The 23,375-nt window shown below is 44.3% G+C and overlaps 2 protein-coding genes across 2 annotated transcripts; both read left to right on the top strand.

Annotated features, from left to right (window-relative positions):
• Positions 1–510: 510 nt before the first annotated feature.
• On the top strand, positions 511–11,509 carry LOC146635734 (protein NLRC3-like). The gene is made up of 6 exons (XM_085348200.1): positions 511–594; positions 692–2,486; positions 2,564–2,737; positions 3,058–3,231; positions 10,509–10,555; positions 10,852–11,509. Exons 1-6 carry the CDS (start codon positions 558–560, stop codon positions 11,394–11,396), a joined length of 2,772 nt encoding a protein of 923 aa, XP_085204326.1. The 5' UTR covers positions 511–557; the 3' UTR covers positions 11,397–11,509.
• A 9,431-nt stretch (positions 11,510–20,940) lies between these two features.
• LOC146635733 (tripartite motif-containing protein 16-like) lies at positions 20,941–22,659 on the top strand. Its single transcript, XM_085348311.1, has one exon. It carries the CDS (start codon positions 20,956–20,958, stop codon positions 22,657–22,659), a length of 1,704 nt encoding a protein of 567 aa, XP_085204437.1. The 5' UTR covers positions 20,941–20,955.
• The last annotated feature ends 716 nt before the right edge of the window (positions 22,660–23,375 follow it).

Raw genomic sequence — 23,375 nt, 5'->3', positions numbered from 1 at the left:
TATTATTTTATTATTTTCTGTCACCTAAGTCACTCTATAACACTACCGGCACCCCAGAAAGTACAGGGTACTTACGGTGTACTTATTTATCACATTTCTGTCAGAAATGTAAATTTCTGAAAATGTCCTTACATCAATAAGAACCAAAATGACACACTTATCCAAAAAATTATCCTTATCTTATAACAATGACATTTTGGAATTATATTTTTTTTCTCTGACAGAAGTTTTAATTTAATTAGTTACCTGCATATCGTTTAACACTGTAACTCTGTTAAATTGAAAACACACAAAAAACAAATCTGTAAAAAAGTATTTTTTACTATGAAGATCTGATTTTTTTATGAATTAAGATTGTGTCATTTATTGTCCAGATACTGGAGGGAAACATTATCACTTTTGTGAAGAACGAACTCAAGAAGATGCAGAATGATCTGAATCCAGATTATTCAGAGTGTCAGAGGGATGAAGAGGTGGTGTTGGACAGTGAGGAAGAGAAGCAGAGAAGGACCAGCAGAGAGGCATTTCTGAAACTTGCAGTTAACTTCCTGAGAATAATGAAACAGGAGGAGCTGGCTGACTGTCTGCAGAGCAGTGAGAGGATTTCTCTTCATAAATTCAGTCTTTACAGGAGTGAAATTGTCACATTTTCTATAATCATCACACTCATGTTTCTGGTTCTTCCCTGTAGAAAATCCTGATCCACTTTGTGAGAATACATTTAAATGTAACCTGAAGAAGAAGTTCCAGTGTGTCTTTGAGGGGATTGCTAAACCAGGAACCCAAACCACTCTAAATGAGATCTACACAGAGCTCTACATCACAGAGGGAGGGACCGGAGAGGTCAACACTGAACATGAGGTCAGACAGATTGAAATGTTTTCCTGGAAACCAAACAGACCAGAAACAACAATCAGATGTGAAGACATCTTTAAAGTCTCAGCTGAAAGAGACAAACCAATCAGAACAGTTCTGACCAAAGGAGTGGCTGGCATCGGGAAAACATTCCTGACACAAAAGTTCACTTTGGACTGGACTGAAGACAAGACCAACCAGGACATCCAGTTCATTTTTCCATTCCCATTCAGAGAGCTGAATTTAGTGAGGGATAAAAAGTTCAGCTTAGTGGGACTTATTCATCACTTCTTCACTGAAATCAAAGAAGCAGGAATCTGTAACTTTAAAAAGTTCAAAGTTGTGTTCATCTTTGATGGTCTGGATGAGTGTCGACTTCCTCTGAACTTCCACATCACTGAGATCCTCACTGATGATACAGAGTCCACATCAGTGGATGTGCTGCTGACAAACCTCATCAGGGGAAAGTTGCTTCCTTCTGCTCACATCTGGATAACCACACGACCTGCAGCAGCCAATCAGATCCCTGCTGAATATATAGACATGGTTACAGAGGTCAGAGGGTTCACTGACCCACAGAAGGAAGAGTACTTCAGGAAGAGACTCAGAGTCAAGGAAGAGGCCAACACCATAATCTCTCACATCAAGACATCACGAAGCCTCCACATCATGTGTCACATCCCAATCTTCTGCTGGATCACTGCTGCAGTTCTAGAGAGCGTGTTAAAAACCAAACAGGCTGGAGGAAAGCTGCCCAAGACACTGACTGAGATGTACATTCACTTCCTGGTGGTTCAGACCAAACTGAAGAACATCAAGTATGATGGAGCAGCTGAGACAGATCCTCTCTGGAGTCCAGAGAGCAGGAAGATGATTGAAGCACTGGGGAAACTGGCTTTTGAGCAGCTGCAGAAAGGAAACCTGATCTTCTATGAAACAGACCTGACAGAGTGTGGCATTGATGTCAGAGAAGCCTCAGTGTACTCAGGAGTGTTCACACAGATCTTTAAAGAAGAGAGAGGGCTGTACCAAGAGAAGGTGTTCTGTTTTGTCCATTTGAGCATTCAGGAGTTTTTAGCTGGTCTTCATGTCCATCTGACATTCACCAACTCTGGTATCAACCTGCTAGAAGAAGAACAAATGGCCTCAGTGCAGACTGACAAATTTTCAGTAAGACAGTTCTACCAGAGTGCTGTGGACAAGGCCTTAGAACGTCCAAATGGACATCTGGACATGTTTCTTCGCTTCCTCCTTGGTCTTTCACTGCAGACCAATCAGAATCTCTTACAAGGCCTGCTCACACAAACAGGAAACAGCACACAGATAAATCAGGAAACAGTTCAGTATGTTAAAGAAAGAATGAACGGCGCTCTCTCTCCTGAGAAAAGCATCAATCTGCTTCTTTGTCTGAATGAATTGAATGATGACTCTATAGTGAAGGAGGTCCAGCATCAACTGAGTTCAGGACAACTTTCTAAAGTTGATCTCTCTCCTGCTCAGTGGTCAGCTCTGGTCTTCATCCTACTGTCAACAGAAGCAGGTCTGGATGAGTTTGACTTGAGGAAATATTCAGCTTCAGAAGAGGCTCTTCTGCAGCTGCTGCCAGTGGTCAAAGCCTGTAAGAAAGCCCAGTAAGTATCCAGTTTAATCTCTTTAAAGTGTTTATTTAAAGATTTTGGAAAGTTCACTGCTATTCATGTCTTTCTAGGTTGAGTGGCTGTAACCTCACAGAGAGAAGCTGTGAAGCTCTTTCCTCAATTCTAAGTTTCCAGTCCTCCAGACTGAGAGAGCTGGACATGAGTAACAACAACCTCCAGGACTCAGGAGTGAAGCTGCTTTGTGTTGGACTTGGGAGTCCTCACTGTATGCTGGGAACTCTCAGGTTAGTTGATGCTTTGTTTCAGGAGATTTGGATATTTCACAACAACTGTCATTATTTTATAGATGTTAACATGTTTTTTCTATTGTGAAAGAGCACAGTAGAAGAGAAAGACACACACACACACACAACAAAAAACATAACTTTATGTCTGTCCATCATAGTATAAAATAAAATGTAATAATATTTTTTCCATGTTTTTAAACAGAGTCCTTAAAAGCCTTTTTTAAAACTACTTTAACTGAAATCAGAATCTGTTCATTTGACTGCATGTACATCATCAAATGCAGAGCAGTTCCTTAAATTGTTGTATGTGTTTTAAGGTTGTCAGGCTGTCAGATCACAGGAACAGGCTTCACCTCTCTGGCCACAGCTGTGCGCTGCAATCCCTCCTATTTGAAAGAGCTGGACTTGAGCTATAATCACCCAGGAGACTCAGGAATGAAGCTTTTGTCTGCTCAACAGCAGGATCCACATGTGAAACTGGACATACTCTGGTAGGAAAACAGGAAATAAAGCTGAAAATATATTTTTCTCCAACATTTTGTAAGGAAGAGCAGATATTTACTTGAAGTCATTTGAGGGTTTATTGTAACCACTGACCTGATGGCCCGTAATACAGTCTGTATGTCCAGTCAAATGGGCAACTGTGTGGCTGAATGACTCAGAACCAATCACAGTTAAAAGCTCACCTGTGAGTCAAAATCACAAAATCAATCATCTCTAACATTTTCTTGTCTTGCTGGTCAAAGGGGGTGCTCAAGCATATCCCAGCTGTCACAGTCTTTGCCAAGCAGTTGCATACTGTGATATCATTCACAATAAGTGGTAATCTTGTTGATCTGCTTTAGCTCAGTGGGTGAACAGGCGACCATATGCCGTATGGCCGGAGAGCAGTAGGCCTGGGTTCAAGCAGCCTTTTGCTGCATGTCTTTTCCTCTTTCTCTCACCACTTTCCTGTCTATCTACAATATATCTATCAAATTATGGACAAAAAATTAAAGTAAGTGATAACCTTAACTCTAAGTTTACCTTAACCTTTAATTCAAGAGAGAAGCAAAACTGACGTTTTTCAAATTAGTTTTTGCTCTGTATCAGATCGATTATTTTCTTTGTTTCCAGACTGCCAAGATTTGAGAGAATAATTGACCAAAAACAAATAAACAAGGCTGGGATCATGATGAGTTAGGCCTCAAAAAGTGTTTAAAATCAAATGAAATAGGCACCCACAACCTTTTGACTGCATGACCTTGCAACCTCATTAAGGTTGAAAATTGAGATTGTGCATTTCAATAAAAGATTGAGGTATTTACCCCAATCACACCCCATCAGGATTCATCATCATTGCCCATGAGCGTTGCTCTCTCTCATTGTGTGTAAAGGTTGGCTGTGTGGCAAGATTAGTTAGACCCAAAATGCAGGACATGGGAAACAAGGTGATTAAAAGGAAGCTTTATTGCTGAGCTTAACAAAATACAAATTAAAGTTGCTCAGGAGATGCAGAAATACACAAGGAGGAATACACAGCTTGAGGGAGAATGTAACAAATAGCTTGGGATGGGACCCTTACTGATGTTTGAAACTGTGTCGATCTTATGAAGTTCAGTGTTTTTACTGCACTGCTTTAAAGTGTAGCACACAACACCAACATCACATGACAGTGTTATAGGCCTTCTATGGGGTCTATTTTATACAGAAAAGTAGAGACTGGAGACATAAGTTGTGCAGGCTCTTCCTTGTCTTTCTATTACACAGAATTTCACACCATTGTTTTCTGTTCATTTTTAAACACGTTCCTCTTTCCTTCAGTTATTCCTCTTGTGACAAAAAAACCATCATATTCAATCAGGTTCACATGTTAAACCCACTTGCATTGTTTTTTCCACAAGTATAGATCTACAAAATAATGATCTTATATCAGTCTCCTTATTTACAATAAATCTGTAACTAAATCCTGCTGCTGTCCAGCTTCAACAATATCTCTGTGCAGTGATATTAGCACTGCGAATAACCTGCTTATTATTACCGTTATAAACTCTTTATACCTTAAAAGATTAAACACTATATTTGCAAACAATAAACAAACATATTCTATAGTTGCCCAAAAGTCAATATAAACCAGGCTATTTACATTTAGCAATATAATGAGTAAGAACGAGGTTATATTGAAATCATCAACTGTAAAACTTCTTGTAACATCAGGTTAAAAGTATGTCTCGGAGCTACATGTGCTACGAAATAAAACATATGTAGTAAGACCCACCACCTCTTTACACTACAAGTGGAATTGCGGCTCCCATTACAACTGGCGGGAAAGTTTGCTTTCTCTTGATCTATGAAAACACACTTTCTTACAACAGTTGTGGCCTTTAAATCAAGACAGAAAAAGGTTTCTTGCTCCTATATGTGCATCACAGTTAGTTAACTCAAACTACTAACCAGTTTTCATACAGAAAAGTAGAGACAGGAGACAAGAGTTGTGTTCAGTCTGCAGGCTCTTCCTCAACTGAGGTAAGAGCGTTGCAATGGCCTATCGCACTTACAGCTACTCGCCTTTTGTGGCGATGCCACGCAATCTTCATAACCTCAACTGAAAAGTGCAATACCACAATGAACCAAAGGCTTTTACATCAGTAAATGTTTCCAGCAGATTACAACTGTGACCATACACTTGTAGGTGTCACAATAGCTACGTGCGGTTTTGTTAAGATGGCGCCGGTGAGGTCGGCTGCCGTCACGACTGCTCCGACCACTTTTTCTTTGTCTTTGTTTTTTAAGTTAGTTTTCAGCGTTTCTAAATCGGCAAAATCATCACCATTGGTACATTAGGTATGACAGTGACACTCTTGTTTCTATTGGTATACAATGTACTCACAATTCGAAGTTTTTAACTCCGGATCCGAGCTGGCCGAGTGAGATCTTGAGGGAGAACAAAGGGAAGCGGCGGCCTAGAGGGAAGCGAGCCGGCGTCAGGAACAGGCTGAGAGCTCGTGCACACCGCACACCTCTGCCTAGCATCCTGCTCGCCAACGTCCAGTCACTGGAGAACAAGCTTGACGACCTCAGGGCCAGGGTAAAGTTCCAGAGAGACATTCGGGACTGCAATCTCCTCTGCTTCACCGAGACATGGCTGAACCCAGCGGTGCCGGACCACGCCATCCAGCTGGCCGAGTTCTTCTCGGTTCACCGCATGGACAGGACACGGGACTCGGGGAAGTCAAGGGGAGGCGGCGTGTGTTTAATGGTGAACAACAACTGGTGCAACAGTGCGAACGTTGTTCCTCTCACACGCTCCTGCACACCAAATCTGGAACTACTGTCCATCATGTGTCGTCCTTTTTATCTACCTCGGGAATTTACATCGGTCATTGTAAGTGCCGTTTATATTCCACCACAAGCGGACACGGTCACCGCCTTATGCGAGCTGCATGAGGCACTCACACAGCACCAGACACAACACCGGGACGCTGCGCTTATTGTGACGGGGGACTTTAATAGCGCCAACCTCAAACGCGCAGCGCCGAACTTTTATCAACACATCACCTGCCCCACCAGAGGTGAAAGGACACTGGACCACTGCTACACTACGGTCAAGGACGGCTACAAGGCACAATCCCGCCCTCCTTTTGGCAAATCTGATCACGCCGCCATCTTCCTCATCCCAAAATACAAAGGCTGAAACAGGAAGTTCCGGTTCAGAGGAAGGTCGCGCGCTGGACGGATCAATCGGTGGCCGCGTTACAGGACGCACTCGATGACGCAGACTGGGGCATGTTCAGAAACAGCTCTGATGATGATGTCAACGTGTTTACGGAAGCGGTTGTGGGATTCATCGGGAAACTAGCGGATGATATCGTGGAGACAAAGACTTTCACAACGTTTCCCAACCAGAAGTCGTGGGTGGATAAAACCATCCGCGACGCTCTGAGATCCCGCACCGCTGCCTACAACACGGGACTCACGACGGGGGACATGGACCCGTATAACGTGCGGAGGGCGGTGAAAGAGGCGAAGCAGCGCTACGGGAGGAAACTAGAGTCACAACTCCAACAGAGTGACTCTAGGAGCCTGTGGCGGGGACTAAGGACAATAACGGACTATAAAGCACCAACAACCGGTATGACGAACGCGGCCGTGACTCTGGCAGACGAGCTGAACACTTTCTATGCTCGCTTCGAGGCTGCAGCTAAGGACTCCAACGATGCTAGTGTTAGCGGCGCTAACGGCTGCAGACAGGAAGATATTGCCAGCACCGGAAACGTGCTCGTCATCTCCGAGCATGAAGTAAGGAGAGCCTTCAAGAGAGTGAACACCAGGAAAGCAGCAGGCCCAGACGGCATCCCAGGTCGTATCCTAAGAGACTGCGCATACCAGCTAGCTCCTGTGTTCACTGAGATATTCAACATCTCTCTATCTCAGTCGGTGATCCCCACATGCTTCAAAGAGTCCATCATTGTTCCTGTCCCGAAGAAACCCCACCCTGCTTCTCTCAATGACTATCGCCCTGTAGCCCTCACCTCAGTAGTGATGAAGTGCTTTGAACGCCTGGTCAGAGACTTCATCATTTCTTCACTACCAGACACACTGGACCCACTACAGTTCGCTTACCGTCCAAATCGTTCCACAGACGATGCCATCTCTCATCTCCTCCACACATCACTCACTCACTTGGACACTAGAAGGGGGAATTATGTTAAAATGCTCTTCATAGACTACAGCTCTGCATTTAATACCATAATTCCCTCCACACTCACCACCAAGCTGGAGCATCTGGGACTCAGCTCATCTATGTGTCAGTGGATCTCCAACTTCCTAACTGGCAGACCACAGGCAGTAAGGATGGGCGGACATGTCTCAGCCTCCACCACTCTCAGCACTGGAGCCCCCCAGGGGTGTGTTCTGAGCCCCCTGCTGTACTCTTTGTACACATATGACTGTGTGGCCACTACCAGCTCCACCACCATCATCAAGTTTGCTGACGACACCGTCGTGGTGGGCCTGATCTCTGATAACAACAAGACGGCCTACCTGAAGGAGATTAGGAATCTGGAGAACTGGTGCCAGAGGAACAACCTCCTTCTAAACCTCAGTAAGACAAAGGAGCTGATAGTGGACTTCAGCACTAAGCAGGAGAAGAACTACCAGACCCCTGTCATCAACGAGTGGCCAGTGGAGAGAGTGGACAGCTTCAAATACCTCGGAGTTCACATCACGCAGGACCTGTCATGGTCCTGTCACATCAACACCGTGGTGAAAAAGGCCCGTCAGCGTCTCTACCACCTCAGACGCTTGAGAGACTTCCAACTGCCCTCCAAGGTGCTCAGGAACTTTTACTCGTGCACCATAGAGAGCATCCTGACGGGAAACATCTTAACCTGGTTCGGGAACAGCACCATGCAGGACAGACGAGCTCTACAGAGGGTTGTGCGGTCAGCTGAGCGCACCATCCGCTCCGAGCTCCCTGACCTGCACTCAATCTACAGCAGGCGGTGCTGGACCAAGGCCAGGAAGATCGTGAAGGACCTCAGCCATCCCAACAACAGACTGTTCTCTCTGTTGAGGTCAGGAAAGCGATTCCGCTCCCTGAAGACCAACACAGAGAGACTGAGGAGGAGCTTCTTCCCGCAGGCGATACGGTCTCTCAATCACACCACCACACAGTACTGACCCACATATACAGTTCTTACACACACACTGGACATTCTGGACATTGTTTTCACTTCATTACTTAAATCATGCTGCTGTTATTGTGTATATGCTGCTGTTATTGTGTATATATTTATTTATATTTCTTCATACATTCTTATATAGTTCTATATTGTGTATTTTGTTGTACAGTTATTTTATTTTCAACTTTAATTTATATATTTTATCTTATTCTCCCAGTTAAATTTACCCTTCATTCTAATTTGTGTTGTACAGTTATTTCATTTTTAACCTTAATTTATATTTTATTCCTTCCTAGTTAAATTTAACCTTTTTAGTTTTTCATATTTATTTCCTATCTTATTCATAGCCTTTTCCTTTTTTGTTTTCTTTAGGTCACGAGCAGTTGTCCAAGCATTTCACTACATATCGTACTGTGTATGACTGTGTACGTGACAAATAAAATTTGAATTTGAATTTGAATTTGATGTGTTTAACCCTGACAAGTTCTGACAAGTGTCTTTGTCATAGTTCTTGGTCTGCGGTGGGGGGTTTGAGTTTATTTTGGGATTGTTGACACTTTGCTTTATTAAGATGATTTAGGTTTGGGTTTTAGTTTTCCTAATGTCTTTGAGTTTACTCATGTGTTCCCCAGTCATGTCTTTGTGTTTCATCTCGCTTTTCTTTTCCTGTTTTCCCCTCCATGTGTTTCTTTCCATGTCTCCTCTGTCAGTCATGTCCATCCATGTGTCTTTTCCTCAGCCATTATGTCTCTTTGCCTGCTCTGTGTCCCTCCCTCTCCCCCTCTCTGTCTCTCGCTCACTCCCTCTCCCTCCAGGCCTCGTCTCCCTTAGTTGTTCCCATGTTTCTCTCCTTGTGTACAATCCTTTCTACCCAATCTGTCATGTCCATCCCTGTCTGTTTTCTCCCCCGGCCCCTTTGTCAAGCCTTTGTCTCTTGGTCTGTGTCTCAGTGTGTTTCCTGTTTTATTTTGACAATCTCAAGTTCTGTGTTCAGTGTGTGCAGTTCTGCTTCCTCCTGTCAGATCACACCTAATTCGTTCCTGCTGTGTTCCCCATGTTTTCCACTAGAACAAGTGGGCTAGTTTCCGTTATTGTGCAAATGTACTGTTTATAAGTTTGGTGAAACCTGCAGTCAGCTGAGACTGAAGAAGTCACTTGGATGAGTGACAAAACGTTTCTCCCACTGAAAACACAAAGTCCAGATAAACAGAATCAAATTTTTTATATTATGTAACCCTTTTGTTTCATTTTCCCTTTATTACCAGATGTATTGCCATACATGCCAATGTTTTGGTTCAGATTGTTTTCTCAGACTTAGTCTCAGTCTGGAGCCCCAAAAGGTTTATTCTGTTCACCTGGATGTAATGTTTTCAGTGGGACAAACGTTTTGTCACTCATCCAAGTGACTTCTTTAATCTGAGCTGACTGCAGGTTTCCCCAACCTTATATACAGTTCAATGCATAATGACTGAAACTAGCACATCTAAACAATAGGCTGTGTGGAGTTTCTCACTGAAAACATTACGTCCAGATGAACAGAATCAACCTTTTAGGATTTACTTACCTGGATGATTGATCATGCATCAAGACATCTCAGTCTGGAGCTTACGTGTACCATCACACCAATAAATGCAAAACCACCGTAATCTTTGGAACAGGATTTTGACTTTCCTACTGTAAAGAAAAAAAAAGTGAAGCAAGTAGTAGTTATTTATGCAGAGCAGATATAGTCATGTGAGAAAATTAAGAATTCTTCTTCAAAGTTCCTCTTAAGTTATTTGATTCCTACTCATGGCTAAGCAGATGCTACAAGTGTGAACTGTTTTGCACCGTGTCATTTATACAGGATTTTGGCTTTTTATTTACATGTCTAAATTCTTTCAGTTTCCTCAGGTTGTGTTTAGGTAATTTAAGAACCTTGTACAGACCAGTTGGTTTCTTTTTTAAAAAAAATTACTTTGATATATAAAACCATAGAACTGAAAGTGCATTATCGTTTTCATTTTATTATGGAATGAAAGGAAACAAGATAATTTCTCTAGAAAAGATTAATCAGACAATATAAAGGCATGTTTTCACATTAAAAGATAAAGTTCTCATTTCAGTGTGGAGCCTCAAGGAGTCCAGTGGATGAGACCAGGTCTAAGGAAATGTAAGTATTTTTGATGTATCAGTTCTGTTTACACCATGTTTTACTGTGTTCACATATTTTACACTTTAGTTGTACCTCTGCCAAATACATGTAATCATGAATTTTACAAAAAAGTTACATAGCTTCTTACTTACTTACTAACTAAAAACCAATTTCTGATGGTAACACACTCTTAAAAAAAAATCAAAAACTTTTGCATACTGGATCTTCTTCATAAATTAACATGAAAACCATGCAAATAAAATTAAAAGTGTTTATTACAGACCATTTGCACTGTGTCTCACTGTCTACTTTAGATTTCTGTGACCTGACGCTGGATCTAAACACAGCACACAGGAACCTCAAACTGTCTGACAACAACAAGAAGGTCACACACATGAAAGAAGGCCAGCTGTATCCTCGTCATGATCATAGGTTTGATCACTGGGCTCAGCTGCTCTGTACCAACAGTCTGACTGGTCGCTGTTACTGGGAGGTCGAGTGGAGAGGAGAAGTTCAAATCGGTGTAGCTTGTGAAGGAATTGGACGGAAAGGAGACGGCGATGACAGCAGGTTTGGAAGGACTGATCAGTCCTGGAGTCTCTACTGCAGTGATGATGATGGTTACTTTGGAAATTCCAATTACACATCAATAGTGATCGCTGTCCCCTCCTCGATTGTCTCTCACAAATTAGCAGTGTATGTGGACTACCCTGCAGGCACTGTGTCCTTTTACAGTGTCCTCTCTGATACACTAATCCACCTGCACACTTTCAACACCAAATTCAATGAAGCACTATATGCTGGGTTTCAATTAAAGTCACCTGGTTCCACTGTCTCTCTCTGTGACGACTCAGACTAGTGAACTTACTGCGACAAGACACATTCTCACATTGGTGTGGAGCACCCAAATTTAGTAATACATGTACAATGACAATAAAGAGCTATTCTACTCTTTTGAGCTTCATTTGTGTACCAAAAAGGCTTCTAGATAAATGATGACTTTGTGTTTTGTTTAGTTTTTTTTTTAACTTTCATCTACTGAAACTACTTGACCTGTTAAAGGTTAAGTTTATCCTTGGGATGGCGAGTGAAATGCATCTCTGGATCCTCCAGTATGGTGATGCTAGAGCAACCAGGAGCTTTTTGTTTTGTTTTGTTTTTTTAATAATAGGCAGTGAAATCTCAGAGCATTCTCATTCCCAACACACAAGATACCGATGATTTGTCACATAGCATTGATATGTTACGTGTTGTATAAATGTGTCAATTTGTATTTTATACTATTTTTTATCGCAAGCATAAAATCTGTGACAGAGTTTCTATTTGTGTGTTTTATCTGTGAACATGCATGCAAACTGATATTTAAAAAAAGAAATGAAGAAAATCAAACTATTCCTTATTTATTTTTTTACGGATGCTTGTTATTATACTTAATACCTTTAGAGTACATTTTCTAACCTTTAACCAAAAAGTAAAATTATGGAGGACATTTTCACATAATGGCCTTGATTTACCAACAATAAACTTTTAATTTATCTAAATAAAGCAAACCCTCACATATTCATGGAAATGAAAAACTAGAAAACAGCTGTCAGTTTAGAAAAAAAGAGAGAAGCTACTTGTTCCTTTGTTGCCGGAAGAGGTCACGACAGTGGGTGGTTCAATATGTTTGACTTTGCTGAGTTTTACACATGATGCCCTCCCGGACCTAAAATCAAAAACAGTTACGTGCTAATGGTAAATGGACTGATTCTGACATAGCGCTTTTCTACTACCCCAAAGCGCTTTAAACAACATGTCCCATTCAACCAAACACTTTCTTCTATGCTTTTATCTAACCCCTAACACGGAAGCATTGGAGAGCAACTTGGGGTTAGTATCTTGCACAAGGATATTTGGCATGCAGACTCGTGTAATCAGGGATCAAACCACCAACCTTCCAGTCAGTAGACTGGCTCTACCTCCTGAGTTACAGCCACCACTGAAGCCTAGCCTAATAACCTGTTTTAGAAGAAGCTGGTCAGGATAGTATGGATTTGTTGGCATCTTCACTTAAAAAAAGGTTGGTTTTATAAATGTAAATGTAGAGGAGTGGAGGCTGATGTAAAAGTACACTGTGATACAGCTCTGAGGAATTTTAAAAGCAACTTATGTATAACAGTAGCAGCAATTTGCAATGTGCACCTACTTTCTATATGTACATAACTGGCCTATTATTTACCAAACAGATTGAGGGAAAGTGCTATAAACAAACCCAAAGGAGCTAGTATTGTTATCTTATCTGTAACTTTGAGGTCACATGATTTGACCTATGACCTATTTTTTCTCTTAAGGATAGCGATGCAGTGATATGTGCCTGTGTCGTTGAGTCTCAGATGACTTAAGAAGACACTCAAGCCATCCGTTCCAGGTGAACTGAATGATACTGTCATCCTCTGTAGTGCTTATCTGGATACGCCTCAGTGTTAGTCTCACGGTTATAGAATAAAGATGTGTTTTCCTTTTCACATTCATTAGGTCTTTTTGCAGGAAGTCAGGAGGCCTGTTAGTGTTGAAATTTTGAGCCATGTTATTGTGATGTTGCTCTTTTGCTCGGCTTTGTAGACCTATTCTTCACTCAGTGAAATTAGCCTGATCTGCAGAGGTTAAACGGAAATATATAAACAGAATAAAATGGTAATTATGATAAAAGGCAGACAGAACTTATAAATAAATGAGAAATAATGAACAGGTGAAGCCTTTAAAGAGAGCATTTAAACTCAGTATGCATAATGTGATTTGTAAGTAGACTCTCAGAACTGAAGAAGCTTCTCAGATGAGAGGTGAGACGTCTTCAAGAAACTTAACTTCTCAGCGAGAAACAAGAAGATGCGTACGAAGGTGATATTCTTGTCAGAAGAGCCTTTCAGGAGGCCGGGATGCTGACTAAGGATACGTGGGATAAGCCGCTGTCTAGTGAACTACGTGGGAGAGCGGTCAAGCTCTTTGAGGAGTACACGTGGCTGAGTACCATCACCTTTCCCAGGAGTATTACACCCTCCGGCTGGGTGGGTAAACCCTGGGGGATCACGTTCTCTGATGGGAGTTGTGACTCATACAGACCGGTCCTCTACCTGCGCTGGGAAACGTCTGGAGGGGTCAAGACTCGGCTCGTGGAGTCCAAGGCCAAATTGACTCCAATCGAACAAAAGGGAGATGCTGTCAAGGCAGAGATTTGTGGAGCTGTTTTTGCCACTCGCCTGAAAGGTTACTTTCTGAAGTACAGTCGGTTGGAAATAGATTATTGGTACCATTTTCTGGACAGTCAGACTGCGTTAGGTGCCATCCAACGGGAGAGTTACGGGTTCCAGACCTTCTTTGCCAATTGAGTGGGAGAGATACAGAAGGCCGGGACTGTGACCGACTGGTGGTGGCTTCCTGGCCAGTTCAACGTGGCTGACCTGGTCACAACAGGATGTTCCCCTGAGCAGCTTGGTGAGGACTCTTCATGGCAGACCGGTCCCATGTTCCTAACCAAGCCAGTAGATGAATGGCCCATAAAGTCGGATGCAGAGGTGGCCTCTGGGACTAGAGAAGTCGTCAGTTGACTCCAAAGAAAGGCTTTTTCTGCAATCTTAACAAGGTCGTAGGAAAGGGTGCAGACTACTTCAGATGGTTTTGATAGCGTCAAAGCCGTGGTCGGCGGCCGAGTAAGTCCAGAGCTTTTACCATTCAGCAACAAGGTTACGTCTTTTGAGACTAAAGGTGTCACGGTTCTGGGTCAGTTTCTACCCAGTATTTTGAGTTTATTATGTTTTGGTTTAAGTTTGCATCAGGGATTGTTTTCTTGTTCTGTTGTCGTGTTGATGATGATGATTATGATGTTTATTATTAGAGTTTCATGTCTCTGTTTGTGTTTAGGATTTGTTCTTCGGTTGTGTCTGCTTAGTATTTGTCTAGTTCCATGTGTCATTTTCTGTCGGTCTCTCTATGTCGAGTCTGGGTCTTAGTGTGATGGTTTCTTGTTCCTGTTTTATTGTGAAGGTCTGCGTCATGTGAGTGTGTTCAGTTTTACCTCTGTCTCGTCTTGTTGATTAATCCCAGCAGTGTCCACCACCTGTGTGTAATTCCCCTGTGTTTCTCTGTGTGTATTTAAGTCGTGTCCTCTGTCATTGTAGTTGCTGGTCCGTCTGCGTATCCACCATGTTTCATCCATGTGTTCCCTGTCGTCATCATCATCATGTACCATCGCCTTCCTTCCTTTATGTTCAGGTTCGTGTTCTTGTTCATGCTCTGTAGTTTAGTTGTCCCAGTATAGTTTAGTTCTCCGTTTTGCCGTTTGCCTCTCTATATTTTTGTGTTCAATAAATCACCTTCACACCTTCACGACTGCCTGCGCTTGGATCCTCTTTTTCCCTTTTCACACAGCTCTTCTCACTCGCCGTGACAGTACGGACCAGCCAGGTATGGATCCAGCGGCATTCACCCCACCCACGGAGCTTCGAGAGCTCATAACGGACTCAGTGTCAAAATTAATCAACCTGTGGCTTGAGCATGAGGGAGAAGTGTTTCTCTACGTTCTGGAAGTCAGGCTACAACAGCTTATTTCCAATTATCCCTGGCTATTGGACTCACTGCACCCGCTCGTGCAAAACTTCATTCTCCACGAACTACACTTCCACCACCCCGCCGCTACTGCTCGCCCGCTCGCTTCTCCTCATCCACGTACCGCCGGATGAGGAGTTACCCGAGGAGTTACCCGGCCCGTCGGAGCCGTCTCCAAGGAGGAAGCGACGTTCGCGCCGCCGGCGCGGCACCCCACAGCCGGAGTTCAGAATGTCAGAGCAGCCGGCTGTGGTGAGTGAAAGGGACACTTTTGTTGACTCTGTTGCTTCTGTGACTGTTGTTTCTGGGGCAATTTTTTGAGGATAACAATGATTTCTGATTGCCTGTTCTGAACCCTCGTTCCATGTTTATGACCATGTCCGCTCCATTGTCCCATCCTCACTTCCATCCCAGTTAAATGCCAGGCCTGTAACGCTGCCCTCAGTTCAGTCAGCAGCCGCGCTGCCCTCAGTTCAGTCAGCCACTTCACCATCTATTACGCCTCCACTGCAATCGTCTCTGCTACTTATAGCTCAGCAGCCTACCCACTCATTCACTCACTCATCATCCTCACAGCCTCATTACAAGCAGGGAACACACTTCATACAAACTTTAGCTGGTTCACTTAAGCTGGCCATCTCAGAGACAGTTGCTCCCTCTAGGGCCTCCCCAGAGGCTGGGTGTCAGTCACCAGCCAACTTTGGACCCCTAGAGGTCAAGATGCCAGCACCAGCAGCATCACTAGAGGACTTTACTGAGCAGTCTCAGCCGTCATCCCCTGCTGAGAGCTCCAGTGAGTTCGCCCCTCTGCCCCTGTCCTCTGCTGGAGGACCAGAGGGACCCATTCAGTCGTCTATCTCAGCTGGAGGGCCGGAGGAGCCCGTCCAGCCTCACGCCACGTCAGCTGGAGGGCCCGAGTCGCCCATCCAGCCTCAAGTGTCGTCAGCTGGGGGTTCGAGAGAACCCAGCCAGCCTCTGGTTTCGTCAGCTGGGGGCTCGGGAGAACCCAGCCAGCCTCAGGTTTTGTCTGCTGGGGGTTTGGGAGAACCCAGCCAGCCTCAAGTTTTGTCAGCTGGAGGGTCCGAGGAGCCCGTCCAGCCTCATGCCACGTCTGCTGGAGGGTCCGAGGAGCCCACCCAGCACCACGCCTCGTTAGCTGAGGATCCTGGATGACCCAGCCAGCACACCCTCACATCTGCTGATGGTCCGGGGAGGTCTGTTCAGCCGTCATCTGCTGAATCATCCCCAGCGACTTCTACATAATCGCCTGCAGCATCATCGCCTGCAGCATTCGCATCATCGCCTGTAGCATTCGCATCATCGCCTGTAGCATTCGCATCATCGCCTACAGCATTCGCATCACCGCCTGCAGCATCGCTGCCATCAGGTTCTGTGGCTTCATCCACGCCTGGTCCAGCCTCTGTGGCTTCATCCACGCCTGGTCCAGCCTCCGTGACGTCGCCTTCATCTTCGTCTGGTCCAGCTCCGCCTTCGTCTGGTCCTGCCTCGTCTGGTCCTGCCTCGTCTGGTCCTGCGGTTGCCACACAGCCGTCAGAGCCAGCTCGACCTCTTCCGCCTCGCCTCTGCCGGCCGTTTTCCAGGCCTCTAAGTTGGCATTATGGCCTTCGGGGACGGCCTCCGGAAGGAGTTCGTCGCCGCCGCTGGCATCGCAGCCGACCTCTGGACGTGCTCGGTGGCCGCCACTGCCTTCCAAGTGGTCGGCCTCCTCATTGGTTTTGCCTGCGCGGCCGCCGTTGCCGTGTGCATGGTCGGCCTCCTGAACTGTTTGCCCGTCGCTGCCGTGTGCACGGTCGGCCCCCTGAACTGTTTTGGCTCTTGTGTTGTTGACCTCCAATCGACCCCCAGACTTTACTGTGGACTCATGAATAGTCTTGTTTTGTGTTGACCTGTTTTTGGTTTGATCTGGACTCTTGTGCTCCTTGTTTTTTGTTTTGGACCCTCCTTCCTGGACCCCCTCCGCCCGCCCTGGTCTGGTGCTCGGTTTTGTTGTTCTGTTTTCTGTTTGGGGCTGTCGGGAGCCAGCCCTTGGAGGGGGGGTACTGTCACGGTTCTGGGTCAGTTTCTACCCAGTATTTTGAGTTTATTATGTTTTGGTTTAAGTTTGCATCAGGGATTGTTTTCTTGTTCTCTTGTCATGTTAATGATGATGATTATGATGTTTATTATTAGAGTTTCATGTCTCTGTTTGTGTTTAGGATTTGTTCTTCGGTTGTGTCTGCTTAGTATTTGTCTAGTTCCATGTGTCATTTTCTGTCAGTCTCTCTATGTCGAGTCTGGGTCTTAGTGTGATGGTTTCTTGTTCCTGTTTTATTGTGAAGGTCTGCGTCATGTGAGTGTGTTCAGTTTTACCTCTGTCTGGTCTTGTTGATTATTCCCAACTGTGTCCACCACCTGTGTGTAATTCCCCTGTGTTTCTCTGTGTGTATTTAAGTCGTGTCCTCTGTCATTGTAGTTGCTGGTCCGTCTGAGTATCCACCATGTTTCATCCATGTGTTCCCTGTCGTCATCATCATCATGTACCATTGCCTTCCTTCCTTTATGTTCAGGTTCGTGTTCTTGTTCATGCTCTGTAGTTTAGTTGTCCCAGTATAGTTTAGTTCTCCGTTTTGCCGTTTGCCTCTCTATATTTTTGTGTTCAATAAATCACCTTCACACCTTCACAACTGCCTGCGCTTGGATCCTCTTTTTCCTTTTTCACACAGCTCTTCTCACTCGCCGTGACAGTACGGACCAGCCAGGTATGGATCCAGCGGCATTCACCCCACCCACGGAGCTTCGAGAGCTCATAACGGACTCAGTGTCAAAATTAATCAACCTGTGGCTTGAGCATGAGGGAGAAGTGTTTCTCTACGTTCTGGAAGTCAGGCTACAACAGCTTATTTCCAATTATCCCTGGCTATTGGACTCACTGCACCCGCTCGTGCAAAACTTCATTCTCCACGAACTACACTTCCACCACCCCGCCGCTACTGCTCGCCCGCTCGCTTCTCCTCATCCACAGGAAGGGTCTCCTTCTGTTGCTTCTAATGTCTTCAGGATCAAGGAGTACTGGGGTTCAGCCTTGATAAATCAAGTAGATCTTTCACGGTTCAATTGCCTAGCCAAGCTCTGTGGGGTCATAGCTTATGTCCACAGAGCCTTGTGCTTTAGGTTATCTGGCAGGGGTCGAACTGCTGTAGGATTAAAGTGGGAGGCAGTGCCCACGGCTCAGGAGTGGGTAGAGGCGTTTCAGGACTTATGCCTCGCTGCCCAAGCTGGTGTGACTTTCCCTATGGCGACGCTCAACCACCACCGGTCCCATTGATCCCCTACAAGTGTCGTTTAAGCTCTCTCCTAGTTGAGGACGCCCATTGTGTCAACCATGAAGGTGTTTCTGCCACCCTTCTTCGGATGAGGAAGAGGGGCTAGGTAGTTCAAGGTTCCAGGATCGTACGGAAGGTGATTGATTCGTGGATATGTTGCTCAGTAAGGCGACGAGGGCATGGTTTTTAGCTGTATGGCCTCAAGAGCAGTTCAAGCAGACATAGTTGAAGATTTGTCAACTGAGGGCTTTCTGAAGGCATACCAGTGGTTTACTGCTCTGAGGGGTCACCCCAAGAAACTCTGGTCTGACCAGGGGACCAATTTCGTGGGAGCTAAACCTGCACTGAAGGAGCTCTACGATTTCCTTGCGAGTATCGACAAAGAAGAGATCCAAAGAAAGGCAGCCATAGTTGGTTCTGACTGGATGTGGGAGTTTAGTACAGCGGACTCCCCACACCGGAATGGAGCAGCAGAGGCAGCTGTTCGCGTGTTGAAAAGGGTGTTGAGTAACGCTGGTGAGGAGGGAAACTTGACTGCTCTGGAATTCCAAGCCCTCCTCTATTTGGCGGCCAACCTCACCAATGAGAGGCCTATCGGGGCCAGAGCTCAAGTTCAGAAAGAAATTGTAGATGTTGTGACACCAAACTCTTTGTTGTTGGGTCGGGCAGGACCCAGAGGCGACAACATAGGTTTTGAGTTCCCTGCCTACCCATTCAGTCGTCTACGTGCAGTCCAGGTGGAAGTGGACAAGTTTTGGAGACGGTGGAGTCAGTTGGCCGGGCCGCACCTGTTTGTTCGGCAAAAATGGCATGCCCTGGCGAGAAATGTCTCTGTTGGGGACCTTGTCTGGGTGGCAAATCAGAACGCACTTAGGGGCCGTTTCAGGCTGGGCCGCGTGGAGGAGGCAGATCCAGATCACTGGAGTGTTTTTCGAGACGTCAAAGTAAGGATTTGTTGTAGTCGTCCCATCAACTGGTCTCAGGCAAGGAAGGACAGGGAACCATGTCATTCCACCATTCTCCACAGGGACGTAAGGAGGTTGGTGGTGTTACTGCCCAGTAGAGGAGCAAGAGGGATGTGGTTCATCCCCCTGAGTACCTGAGAAATACTTGCGGATTGGGGACTCTTTGGTGTGGGGACCAGGCCCAACCTGTTTAAAACACGGTTATAAGGGTTTTTGTTTTCTATATTAGTGTTTACTGCTACTGGTTATTGTGGCCTACTTAGTCTGACACGTAGCCCAAGTGGGAGGTGTGTGGTTTTTTTCCCATACTACTAACATGCCAATTTGTTTGTTGGGATTTATTATCAGCCAGACCCATATTTGCTTTAAATGACAAATTTATTTAAGACGGAGTGATTTATGTAAGTCTGGGATGGTACGTGTTAACGGGCACTCATAGATCCTACCTGCCGGATCTTATTTTCATTGATATTGCTGTTATGACTGATGAAGCCGAGCTGGTGAGTTTCTGTGTTAACTAAGTAACATGTTAAAGCTATAGATATGAATATTACCAAACTGTACTGTCATTAATAGTGTTGCTTTGTTAATGTTGTATGGTTGTTTTATTTTGTGTCTTTCAGTTGATTACCTGGCTTCTGTAAAGGCATGATTACTGTAATGGTGTTAGCTTGTGCAATAAAGCTTATAAAAGGCAGCAATCAGATGTCCGAGCCTGAGTACGACACAGTTTCATCAGTTAAAACACACCCTTACGGTGGGAGTTTACTAAATTAAAGGTAGTTAGCTTAGTAAAAACCGTACACTGGTTCTCACATACCTGTATTTAACCATGTCCCTGCTCAAGACGATTCCGTGTGATCAACTCGACCGTAAAATACTTTTAAAGAAGGATCAGAGTTTCTTTTTATTCCTGTCAAACATTTATCACATTTTTGTGGAGATGAATGTGTAAGAAAACTCTTTAATTTGTTTACTGCCTCATATACCAACTACTACACCCGCTGCACCCTCTCACCTCTGATGGTGTTTGAGGGAGAGAAACAACTGAAATGAACACAAACTTAAATGCAACATAAGCATCATGTCAGTGGCTGTCTTATCTGTATGATTAGGATCATTATCCTCATGCATTGACTAAAACTGTTTGTTAACTTCAGTGAGAACTGAAGACATTTTTAAAGTGAAGTTTATTTATAGAAAAGAAAGGGTTAACAAGCTTAAAAGTTAATGTGAGCAGTAAATAAAAAAGGGTTAAACACACAGTATCGCTCTCAAACTGCTCCTCTTCCTGGAGTGAAGCACAGCCTGATAACCCTCCCTCTTCTTCCTGCTCTTGAACACAGCACCTCCTCTCTGTGCACATGTTTCCTCGTTCCCTCCCCTTCAAATCTGCACTTTGAAGATGGGTGTAACCAACATGTGGTGACATGTAAGAGCTGACAGGCTCCATTCACTGCAGAAACATGTTGTTGAGATCAGAGCTCAGACTAGTTACAGTCATAAGGACGAGAAATTCACACAGTCACTGACACTGAGAGGAGAAATGGCACAGAAAGGAGTTCAGCTGGATCGAGAAATCTTCTCTTGTTCCATCTGTTTGGATCTACTGAAGGATCCGGTGACTATTCCCTGTGGACACAGCTACTGCAGGAACTGTATTAAAGGTTTCTGGGATGAAGAGGACAGGAAGGGAATCCACAGCTGCCCTCAGTGCAGGAAAACTTTCATACCGAGGCCTGTCCTGGAGAAAAACACCATGTTAGCAGCTTTAGTGGAGCAGCTGAAGAAGACTGGACTCCAAGCTGCTCCAGCTGATCACTGCTATGCTGGACCTGAAGATGTGGCCTGTGATGTCTGCACTGGGAGGAAACTGAAAGCCATCAAGTCCTGTTTAGTCTGTTTAATTTCTTACTGTGAGAAACACCTCCAACCTCATTATGATGTAGTTCAGTTTAAGAAACACAAGCTGGTGGCCCCCTCCAAGAAGCTCCAGGAGAAAATCTGCTCTCGTCATGATGAGGTGATGAAGATTTTCTGTCGTACTGATCAGCAGAGTATTTGTTATCTCTGCACAGTGGATGAACATAAAGGCCATGAAACAGTCCCAGCTGCAGCAGAAAGGACTGAGAAGCAGAAGGAGCTCGAGGTGAGACGACTAAACATCCAGCAGAGAATCCAGGAGCGAGAGAAAGATGTGAAGCTGCTTCAACAGGAGGTGGAGGCCATCAATGGCTCTGCTGATAAAGCAGTGGAGGACAGTGAGAAGATGTTCACTGAGCTGATCCGTCTCATCCAGAAAAGAAGCTCTGATGTGAAGCAGCAGGTCAGATCCCAGCAGGAAACTGAAGTGAGTCGAGTCAAAGAGCTTCAGGAGAAGCTGGAGCAGGAGATCGCTGAGCTGAAGAGGAAAGACGGAGAGCTGGAGCAGCTCTCACACACAGAGGATCACAACCAGTTTCTACACAACTACCCCTCACTGTCAGCACTCAGTGAGTCTACACACTCATCCAGCATCAATATTCGTCCTCTGAGCTACTTTGAGGATGTGACAGCAGCTGTGTCAGAGACCAGAGATAAACTACAGGACATTCTGAGAGAGGAATGGACAAACATCTCACTGACAGTCACTGAAGTGGATGTTTTACTGTCACCACCAGAGCCAAAGACCAGAGCTGGATTCTTAAAATATTCACATGAAATCACACTGGATCCAAACACAGCACACACACATCTGTTATTATCTGAGGGGAACAGAAAAGTAACATTTATGAAACAACAACAGTTTTATTCTGATCATCCAGACAGATTCACTGGATGTTTACAGGTCCTGAGTAGAGAGAGTCTGACTGGACGTTGTTACTGGGAGGTGGAGTGGAGAGGGGGAGCAGTTCGTGTAGCAATTGCATACAAGAATATCAGCAGAGCGGGGACGGGCAATGAATGTTTATTTGGAAACAATGACAAATCTTGGGCATTACGTTGTGACACAAACAGTTGTAAATTTTTGTACAACAATGTCCAAACTGTCCTCTCAGGTCCTCGGTCCTCCAGAGTAGGAGTGTACCTTGATCACAGAGCAGGTATTCTGTCTTTCTACAGCGTCTCTGAAACCATGACTCTCCTCCACAGAGTCCAGACCACATTCACTCAGCCGCTCTATGCTGGACTTTGTCTTGGGTTGTATAATGGAGACACTGCAGAGTTGATTAAAGTCAAACAGAGAAGACAGGTTCATGTTGATCCCTGACCATTATATGTACTTGTGCAGTTTCTAAATGAGGCTTTACATTTTAGAAGCTGAGAAGTTCAGTGGTCCATTGATGTGTGAAAATAATATTGCACTGATTCAAACTGTACTTACATTTATATACCTTACATCAATATAAACCTGAATTTGTTCTTATGGCTGATAATCATGTGAGTTTAAATGATACTACTCTTCATATTCAACATGTTTGAAATCTGTCTTCAGTCTGGTTAGTGGTTTTATTCTGTAGTTGCTGTAGTGGGTTGTCAAATGCAACAATATATTGGAGCTGCAGTGATTCATCAGTTAGTCAATGATTAGAGAATTGATTGTTTTATCATTATTTTGGTCACATTTAAAGCTGGTTCCAGTTTCTGAAATGTGAAGATTGTTGATTTTCTTGATCAGATATGACTGTAAACTTAATGTCTTTGAGGTTTGAACTTTTAAAATGTAACAAAAATTAAATACTTAATGTTTGACATTTAATATTATTTTTCATATGAAAAGTTTGATCACACTTGATCATTTATGCATTTTTTTTGTTTTTGCCTGTCCCATTTGGTTCTTTAGCCGTCAGAATTGTTGTCTGAAGACCAACAAGGATACCCAATGGATTTATTTTGCCAAATGGATCATCGTGGCATTGCCGTATTGGTCCATTTGATCGACCTTTATTTTTATTATTTATTTTATTTTATTTTCAGTTGTTACAG

Source organism: Diplotaxodon limnothrissa, linkage group LG3 (assembly GCF_057381915.1).
Source record: "Diplotaxodon limnothrissa isolate DT_005_m linkage group LG3, D_limnothrissa_male_GT1.1, whole genome shotgun sequence".
NCBI lineage: Eukaryota > Metazoa > Chordata > Actinopteri > Cichliformes > Cichlidae > Diplotaxodon > Diplotaxodon limnothrissa.
Note: the sequence above shows the minus strand (reverse complement) of the source record. Positions and strands in the feature narration are given on the sequence as shown.

Coding starts and splice junctions, on each gene's coding strand:
- LOC146635733 (XM_085348311.1), top strand. CDS start 20,956: ATGGCACAGAAAGGAGTTCAGCTGGATCGAGAAATCTTCTCTTGTTCC.
- LOC146635734 (XM_085348200.1), top strand. CDS start 558: ATGAAACAGGAGGAGCTGGCTGACTGTCTGCAGAGCA. Junction 2,487..2,563: donor AAAGCCTGTAAGAAAGCCCA/GTAAGTATCCAG, acceptor ATGTCTTTCTAG/GTTGAGTGGCTGTAACCTCA. Junction 3,232..10,508: donor GTGAAACTGGACATACTCTG/GTAGGAAAACAG, acceptor TTCTCATTTCAG/TGTGGAGCCTCAAGGAGTCC.